General features: G+C 46.0%; 1 protein-coding gene across 2 annotated transcripts in view; it reads left to right on the top strand.

The window, feature by feature from the left end:
- The window catches only part of LOC119953911, a 46,186-nt gene extending 38,399 nt beyond the window's left edge, over positions 1–7,787 (top strand). For both annotated transcript variants that reach the window (XM_038778580.1, XM_038778579.1), the window contains exons 4-7: positions 80–150; positions 555–791; positions 1,684–1,930; positions 5,784–7,787. In XM_038778580.1, the coding sequence (XP_038634508.1) occupies positions 80–150; positions 555–791; positions 1,684–1,930; positions 5,784–5,893 (665 nt within the window). In that variant the 3' untranslated portion in view covers positions 5,894–7,787. The remainder of the gene's footprint in view (positions 1–79; positions 151–554; positions 792–1,683; positions 1,931–5,783) is intronic.
- The last annotated feature ends 2,068 nt before the right edge of the window (positions 7,788–9,855 follow it).

The raw sequence follows: 9,855 nt of genomic DNA, 5'->3' as shown, positions 1-9,855 counted from the left end.
TATCAATAAAGCACTTTGGAACATCCTGAAGTTTTGAAAGGTGTGATATAAAAACAAGTTTTACTATTTCTTTCTTCAGATGCATCCAAAAAGAGTCTAAAATTCTTGAGGGACCTTGTTGAACAACTGGAATCCAATATGGGAACCCAGGTAAGTGCTGATATTTCGAAACGGAGTCCCTAAGAATATAGGAACATGGGGAGGCCGTTCAGCCTCTCCATCTGGCTCTGCTGGTCAATGAGATTGTGACTGATACACCAGCCAACCTGCCTCTAAGTCCTTTTCACAGAATCACAGAAAAACACAGTGCGGAAAAGGCCCTTCGGCCCATCGAGTCTGGACCTCCACATGAAAGGCACCTGATCTGCCAATCCTAATCCCATTTGCCAGCACTTGGCCCATAGCTTTGAATATTAAGACGGCCAACTGCTCATCCAGTCTTGTCTGGCAAAAATTGATCAATCTCTGGTTTAAAATTATTACCTGAGTACTCTGGGGTCTTTGGCACCACTAACCCTGTGGACTGTTAATTTCTGTTTTATTTGTAATCTCAGAATCCACTGTGTGACGATGCATTCCCAGCCGTTTCACTGGGTCTGCTTACTGAGGAGACGTTTGCCCCTGTCAAGCCGTACAGGGAGATTAATGACAATATCAGTGGTACCACCACTTGGGACAGGGTGGAGGAGAGGTTTACCAGTCCCGTTGGGCACCAGGAAATTCGAACACTGGACAATGCCATGAAGGACACCCTGCCAGATGGTTCACCGGTCTGGGCCTGTGCATTTGAGGTATGGTCAGTCAGCCCCCTCTTCTGTTTAATGTGAACGAAAGTGACTGTTTCAGACTTCCATGTTAATGCTACCTCTTAATTTACTCATCCAAAACTCTTGTCTTTTTGTTCTCGTCGTTAATCATATCAAAATCAGTTCACCTATAATTCCTCGAACCTCATAATTCCCCAAACTGAATCATCTCCCGTAGCCCCCAAACCCGGGCAACACCGTAGCACAGTGGTTAGCACGGTCGCTTCACAACTCCAGGGTCCCAGGTTCGATTCTCAGCTGAGTCACTGTCTCTGTGGAGTCTGCACGTTCTCCCTGAAACACCCGTGGGTTTCCTCCAGGGTGCTCCGGTTTCCTCCCACAGTCCAAAGATGTGCAGGTTAGGTGGATTGGCCAAGCTAAACTGCCCTTAGTGTCCAAAAAAGGTTAAGTGGGGGTTACTGGGTTATGGGGATAAGGTAGATACATGGGCTTGAGTAGGGTGCTCTTTGTAAGGGCCAGTGCAGACTCGATGGGCTGAATGTCCTCCTTCTGCACTGTAAATTCTATGATTCTAAGATTCTAACCCTCTGAGATCTCTGCTCTCCTCCACTTCTGCCTTGTGTCTGTTTTCCTCGTGCAGCCTTCAGCTGCCTGGACCCTGAACTCTGGGATTACCTCCCAAATATTTTGGCCTTTCTAACGCCCTTTCGTCTGCTCAGAGGCTGCTTAAAACCGACCTGTTTGACTGAGCTTTTGGTAGCCTGGCACTAATATCTTTATGCTTCAATGTCAGTTTTTATCTTATTATGCTCATGTGAAACAGCATGGTCTGTTTTAGTACCTTAAAGATGCTTTACAAATATAAGCTGTTATCGAAGGCACGACAGAAATGCAAGTTTACTTTCTTGTTGACCAGGTAAATGGGAGACCCAAGTCAGAGTTGATCCCTGGATCTGGTGTTTATCTGACCAACAGAGAACTGGATGAACTTTCCCACCTCCCACGGGATAAGCCGAAGCTGATGACCCGGAAGCTCCTGGGATATTTCTTTTCGGATCAGACCTTAGCGAGGTCATCAGCTCGGGGAAAACGCATTGCCCACAACAAGACCACCATGGAGAAGCCAATATGCCTCCCCTCTACAGTCACCTCTGCCATAAAAGGTAAGGAGACTGGTGAAGGACAAGCTTGCAGTTTCACCATATTCCTGATGGTGGTGCTGCTGAGAACCTGGCCCAGCTGCTCCCCCAGCTGGCTATTTGTGGCACTGCAGCAAGTGTCAATTCCATTTTATATACAGGTGTATATATAGTTTTAAGTCTATTAGAATTCCTGTGGTTTTTTTAAAGCGCATTTTATTCAAACCTGTATCAAAGTAGGTTACAGCAAATAAACACTCCAGGAAACATTCTTTCCAACAATCAACTATACAGTTTGTACAGATTCCACCCCCCCCCCCCCCCCCCCCCCCACCCCACTGCGACGAACAGATCCTCAATCACGGTCACAAACATCCCCCACCTTTTCTCAAACTCCCCTACTGAGCCCCTTAACTCATACTTTATCTTCTCTAACCGCAGGAAGTCGTACAGGTCATCCAACCATGCTGCTACCCCCGGTGGCAATGCCGGCCGCCACTCCAGCAAAATTCATCGCCGTGCAATCAGAGAGGCGAAGGCCATGACATCGGCCTTCCTCCCCTCCATGAGCTCCGGCTTCTCTGAAACCCCAAATATCGCCACCAAAGGGTCCGGGTCCACTCCCTCCTCCACTATCCTGGCTAAGACCGCGAACACTCCGCCCAGAATCTTCCCAATTTTTCACAACCCCAAGACATGTGCGCATGATTCGCTGGCCCCCGCCCACACCTCTCACACTCATCTGCTACCCCCTGAAAGAACCCACTCATTCTCGCCCAGGGTCATATGCACCCTGTGCACCACCTTAAACTGTATCAGGCTCATCCTTGCACAAGAGGAGATCCCGTTTACCCTTCACAGTGCCTCACTCCATACTCCCCAATTGATCTCCATTCCCAACTCCCCTTCCCATTTCTCCTTGATCTTCACCACCTGCTCGCCTCCCTGCTCCCCAGCCACTTATATATATATCCCCAATTCTTCCCTCCCCTTCCACATCCGGAAGCAGCAGTCGCTCCAGCAGGGTGTATCCCCGCAATCTAGGGAACCCCTTCCAGACTTTTCGTGCAAAGTTTCTAACCTGTAGATACCTGAACTCACTACCCCTCGGCAGCTCTACCCTTTCCCTTAGCTCCTCCAGACTGGCGAACCCTTCCTCCAACTACAAATCCCTCACCTTGACCAGCCCCACTTCCCTCCACCTCCTGTATACACTATCCATCCCCCCCCCCCCCCCCCCCCCCCCCCCCCCCCCCCCCCCGCCGGACATCCCTTCCACCCTAAAATGTCTACTCAGCTGATTCCATATCTTCACCGTGGACTGCACCACCAGGCTCCCTGAATACCTACTCGGAGCCATTGGCAATGCTGCCGTCACCATAGCCCTCAAACTAGACCCCTTACAAAATTCCTCCTCCATCCTAACCCACTCTACCCCTTCTCCTTCCCAACACCGCCGCACCTTGTCCACATTCACCGCCCAATAATAATGAAGTCTAAGATTTCTTTATAATGTTCCTATGAAGTGCTTTGGGACATGTTATTACATTAAAAGAGCAGTATAAATATAGGATTTTATAATGTTTTCTGATGGGATATGATCCCAGATATGGCTGATAATCCTGTAGCACATCCGCTGACCCAGACACGACCCCTAAAACTGGGATCCCTCATTGAGTCTGCTGGATTCTTATTTCCATCAACAGTTCCTGCCACCCTCGACAGTCCCGTCTGATGTTACCCAATGGTGTCATTAGTTATTGCCATCACAATGGCATGGTGGCCCACTGGTTAGCACTGTTGCTTCACAACACCAGGAACGTGGGTTCAATCCCGGCCTCGGGTGACTGTCTGTGTGGAGTCTGCACTTTTCCTCCGTGTCTGCGTAGGTTTCCTCCGGGTGCTCTGGTTTCCTCCCACAATCCAAAGATGTGCAGGTTGGGTGTATTGGCCATGATAAATGGCCAATGGGCCGAATGGCCTTCTGCAATGTAGGGATTCTATGACATCATCCCTAAACTAAGCATGGGATTAGGGGCAGGGAAAAGAGAAGCTGACTGAAATGCATGTGAAGCTGCAAAGTCAATATTTTATACAGTCTTGAGCATTCGTAATGGTGAGCATCGGAAGGGCGGCACGGTGGCGCAGTGGGTTAGCCCTGCTGCCTCACGGTGCCGAGGTCCCAGGTTCGATCCCGGCTCTGGGTCACTGTCCGTGTGGAGTTTGCACATTCTCCCCGTGTCTGCGTGGGTTTCACGCCCACAACCCAAAGATGTGCAGGATGGGTGGATTGGCCATGCTAAATTGCCCTTTAATTGGAAAAAATTAATTGGGTACTCTTTTTTTTTAAAATGGTGATCATCGGCCACGTATCGTGGATTTTACAGTAAGGAGCAGGAGGCCAGTCAGTGTCTCGCGACTCAATAATACCACGGCTGATCTGATTCTGTCTCCACTCTACTCCCCTGTCTGACCCCGTAACCCTGGACTCCCTTGTTGATCAGAAATCTGTCTAACTCGGCCTTAAATATATTTAGTGACCCAGCAGCCTCCACTGCTCTTTGGGAAATTCCATTGACTAACAACCCTCTGAGAAAGAATATTCTCCTAATCAGAGCCTTAAATAGGAGGCCCATCATTTTTATAAGGTGTCCTCTAGTTCTGGAGTTCTCCATAAGGGGAAGCATCCTCTTAACATCCATTCTGATAAATTTCAAAAAGTATGGTTAGGATTCCCCCCCCCCCCCCCCCACGACGTGTTCTGCAGCTGGGAGGGCAGCTCGCCTGTGGCAGCATAGTCAGGTCCTGTCATTATCAACAGGGTTTCCTGTTGAATGTACCCGTCGCCACCATGAAACTCATGGCAGGAGTGCGCCATTGGTGGGACAGTAAGATCCCACTAGTGTAAACAGCCAGACGACCCTGTCCCAGCTCCCATTCTTCTAACCTCCTACGGATATGGCCCAAGATTTAAATCAAGCCAACCTTCTCTGGGAGAACAGCCTCCGAATAAGAGGGAGGCCATTTACGACGGAGATAAGGAAGAATTTATTTAGTCTGAAGGTGAATCTTTGGAATTCTTTACCCCAGTAGGCTGTGGAAACAGATGTGCAGGTTGGGTGGATTGACCGTGCTAAATTGCCCCTTGGTGTCCAGGGATGTACAGGTTAGGTTACAGGGTTACGGGTATAGGGCAGAGTGGATCAGTGCAGACCCGATGGACCAAATGGCCTCCTTCTGCACTGTAGGGATCCTAGCCCAGAGGGGATGTTCGAACACTGGCACTGGACAAGCAACACAGCCGCCTGGACTGGCACTGGGGTCACTTCCCTGTCTATACTGTCCACTACTTCCTATTTACTCCCCCACTTGAACAGCTGCCGATACCGCAGTGCCATCATCAGTTCAATCATACATTCACCCTGTAGCCTCTGCACTTGTCCAGAAAGGCTGCAAGAACCTCAGACCTTCCCCACTTCTATCTTCTCAATCTCCATAACCGCCTCATTCGCAGTTACACCCTCCTGACCCTGATCATTGATCAAATCAGAAGATGCTATCCTAACTAAGGCGTGTGACAACTTCCTGGAACAAAAGTGTCAGGCAACTTTCTCCCTCCCTGATGCATTGCAGCGTCTGTAGCTCGGCCTCCAGCCCAGTGACTGAGCTGTAGACACTGCAATGTCTGAGTCATCACCTCAATGGTTGTAGAAACTGTCGACAATCGTGTCCAGGCCTGAGTGAAGATTGGCCATTTGGGAAAACCGGGATTGTGCCTTTGGCATGAGACAGGAACCTTTGGGGCCGGTGATGGGGATGGTGGAAGTGAATTCTGAGTTCAAGGACTAAATGGGTTATTTGTCCAACTCTGTTCCAGATTATGTTACTTCTGTGTGTGGGAGAGGATGTGACTTTACTGCTGTGATTAACAGCAAGTGTTCCAGTTCCAGGAGAACAGTGAGAAAACTGACGGGAAAGATGGAATGAAACAAATGCTGTCATACAGAGTGGGGAGAGTGAGCAGCGAAGGCGACTGAGATCATTCACAAGAAACTGCTGTGAGGAAATTTTCGCCTTCACTTTTCTCCCGGAAACCACTGGTTTCAAACCAGCGAACTTATTGCTGCTTTGCAGAAGGGAAAGTGTTTTTAATCTGCAGGACCATCACTGGGTTCAGAAATAAGGTGATTTACTGGATTCATATTGAGAAAGGGATGAGTGAGACTGGATTCTGCTTGTGATTGTAACTGCTTGTTTCATTTGAAAAAGAAATGGGAACAAAAATAATCTGAATTTATATCTTAAAGTTTTGCACAATGCTGTATTTCTGATATTTCTATTGTGCTTAAAACTATTTTAATTAAATATTTTTTATGTTTTTGTTTGTGAGTGAATTCTGTTTTGGGAAAAGACTGACTGGTCATATATATTAAAATTTTAATATAATAATGGAATACCGAATGCTCTATTCCCTGCTTTCTTACAATTTTTGTACATATTTGTCATTTTCTCCCTTTTCATGATTTTCTCCCATCCCACCGCCCCCCTCAAGTGATGACGCCTCTTGATCATTTTTTGTAGATGTCAGTTACAACAACTTGCATTCATATAGCGCATTTAACAAGAGAAAACCTTTTACGTCCTCTGCATTTCTACAGCAATTTCGCAATTCCGGATATCCCAAAGTTATTTTCAGCCAATAAGGCAAGTCATGTAGGAAATGTCGGAAAGTGGCAGCCAATTTCCACACTGCAAACTCTGGCAAACTGTAATGTGCAGATAATCTGGATTCTTTTAGTGATGCTGTGAGTCTGTAAAAAAGCAAATTACTGCGGATGCTGGAATCTGAAACCAAAGGAGAAAATGCTGGAAAATCTCAGCAGGTCTGGCAGCATCTGTAGGGAGAGAAACGAGCTAACGTTTCGAGTCCGATGAGATAAATATCTCCCCCTTTCTCTGTCGTTTAGTTTTGACAAATCTGGACTCGAAACGTTCGCTCTTTTCTCTCCCTACAGATGCTGCCAGACCTGCTGAGATTTTCCAGCATTTTCTCTTTTGTCTGTGAGTCTGTAAATTTCTTGAACCTTTTATTTGGGTTCTTAACAAGTCACAAGGTTGGCAGACAGTGATTGAGATGTAACAAATTAAGAGGATTTATTAAATCGCAAAGCAATACTTATCAACCAGGCAATAGTTTGAGTTTCGCGTGGCCATCACTCTGGAGCAGCTTGGTCAAGGGTCAATGCTAGTTCTGGTGTGTTCTAACTTCTTTCCTCTGTTCCTTTTCTTCTTTTTTCTGAAACCTGTACAATGTGTCCTGGACTCGTTCGGACAGCTGTTTTTAAAATCCCTCTTTAGCTCTGGTATCCAGGATTTCTCCTCCCTTACATGGTCGAAGCAATAGACTTCCAACATTAACACAATCAACATGATCAATACACGATTCATTGGTAGCATAACTGTGACTAGAATTTAGCAATACAATTAAAAATATGCAAACAGTCGAGTCATTTGTTCTTTCCCTGCTTCTTATTGTTAAACCACACATTCCACAGACAGACTTAAATCATTTTAACTGTTCTAATTTCCATTTAATCACTTTCCATTACTTTGTTATTTTATGCAACCTGTTATCCCTAATCATATGTAAAAGCACTTTTTGTTTACATGGCTGAAAGATGAATATTGGTCTCGGGCACTGGCTCGAATTTCTCTGCTATTTCTTGTACCGTGCCATCATATCCTTTACATCTAATTGCAGCCGCGAGCCTTGGTTTAATGGTTCATCTAACAGATGGCAAGTCTTTATTGTTTGTAGAATTTGTTAGGGAGAAATAAATGCTGTGGGACCAATGGTTTTGACCGCTGAAGTGAGAACAAACTTTTGAGAGGAAGAATGGTTATTTTTTTTAAATAAATTTTAGATTACCCAATTATTTTTTCCAATTAAGGGGCAATTTAGCATGGCCAATCCACCTACTCTGCACATTTTTGGGTTGTGGGGGCGAAACCCACGCAGACACGGGGAGAATGTGCAAACTCCACACAGACAGTGACCCAGAGCCGGGATCGAACCTGGGACCTCAGCGCCGTGAGGCGGTTGTGCTAACCACTTGGCCACCGTGCTGCCCTGGAAGAATGGTTATTAGGTCACACCTGGAATGATAAGGTTTCAGAGGTACGGGAAGCAGCAGTTCTGGCAGAATGGTATCACGTAAGCTGATCGGGAGCATCTTGGGCGTTCCCAATGAATGATGAAAGGCCCAGTGGATACTTTCAACCACTAGGTAAACTGTTGGTTTTATTATCTTTGTGGTTGAGCCACTGAAGGCTAAATGTATTATGGCCCTTATTATGTTAAAAGGAAGCTCGACAGGTGGCATGTGGCGCAGTGGTTAGCACTACTACTGCGGACCCGGGTTCAAATCCCGACTCTGGGTGGAGTTTACACATTCTCCCTGTGTTTGCGTGGGTTTCACCCCCACAACCCAAAAGATGTGAAGGGTAGGTGGATTGGCCACGCTAAATTGCCCCTTAATTTTAAAAAAATGTTAAAAGGAAGCTCAATGCAGTAAATTATAATTTGTAACCCAGATCGAAGGAAATGCCAATGTGGATGTCATAACAATATGCTAACGTCTTACTATGAACAGGAAGCCAGACGACCAGCAGAAAGGTACTTTTGGTTCTAAAAAAAGGAGAAGAGAATATAGACACAGGAGGGCTTACAAAATGAAGCAGAACTAGAACGTTCCTGATCAAACCCCCACAGGCAAATTTGGTCAATGCAGTGGGGTTATAAATTTTAGATAGTGTTACATGATCTTCCGGAGGAGTCTAAAAGTAACATAGCCAAACTGAGCACTAAGTACAAGTTGATATGTAGTGATAAACCAGGGCGGCCATCTTTATCCTTATCAACTCGGCCTGAAAACTTGCCTCGAGGAAGAGAAGTTCAATCTATGCTGGATAATAACACCATTGAACCCAGTCAGAGCAAGTGGAGTTCTCCAATTGTTCTGATGCTGAAGCCTGGTTGGTCCCTTAGGTTCCATATTGACTTATCGAAAGGTTAATGCGATAATGAAAGCTGACTCTCATCCAATTCCTCAACCGGAGGATAGAGTGGGATGTTCGAGTTTTATTAGCAAGATTAACTTGCTCAAATGGTACAGCCTTGGGTCACTGTCTGTGTGGAGTTTGCATGTTCACCCTGTGTGTGCGTGGGTTTCCTCCGGGTGCTCCGCTTTCCTCCCGTAGTCCAAAGATGTGCAGGTTAGGTGGATTGGCCATGATAAATTGCCCACCTCATCAGAAATTTTTTTTTCTCCTTTTACATAGAACATACAGTGCAGAAGGAGGCCATTTGGCCCATCGAGTCTGTACCAATCCACTTAGGCCCTCATTTCCACCCTATCCCCGTAACCCAATAACCCCTCCTAACCTTTTTGGTCACTAAGGGACATGGAACCCTGGCGCTGTAAAGCCACAGTGCTAACCACTGTGCTACTGTGCTGCCCTAAAATCGTATTGCTCAAATGGTATTGGCAAGTTCCGTTAACGGATTGGCCAAAATAAACTTTTGCATACATATCACTGGGTGGCCAATGCAAAGTCGTCTCCTTTGGAATTAGGATTGCTCCCATTACGTTTCAACAGTTAACTAATCGGGTAATTGTCAGGTTACATAATTATGCGGTTTATATATATATAGCAACACTGGAGAAGAACATCTGCAACATCTTGATGTCCTGTTTGATAGTCTTCAAGGAGCTAATCTGGTGATCAGTCTGGGAAAGAATGAGTTTGGTTGGGTTAAAGATGCCTCTCTGGGACATATCACAGAACAAGGTGTTGCCTAAAGTTTAAACATTCGGGATTTCCTGTTATTGAAACAAAAAGGGAAATCTTATGCTTCTTGGAAATGGCTAGATTCTACAGGAAATTCA

This window comes from Scyliorhinus canicula, chromosome 19 (assembly GCF_902713615.1).
Source record: "Scyliorhinus canicula chromosome 19, sScyCan1.1, whole genome shotgun sequence".
NCBI lineage: Eukaryota > Metazoa > Chordata > Chondrichthyes > Carcharhiniformes > Scyliorhinidae > Scyliorhinus > Scyliorhinus canicula.
This window is presented reverse-complemented; position numbering and strand designations above follow the sequence as displayed.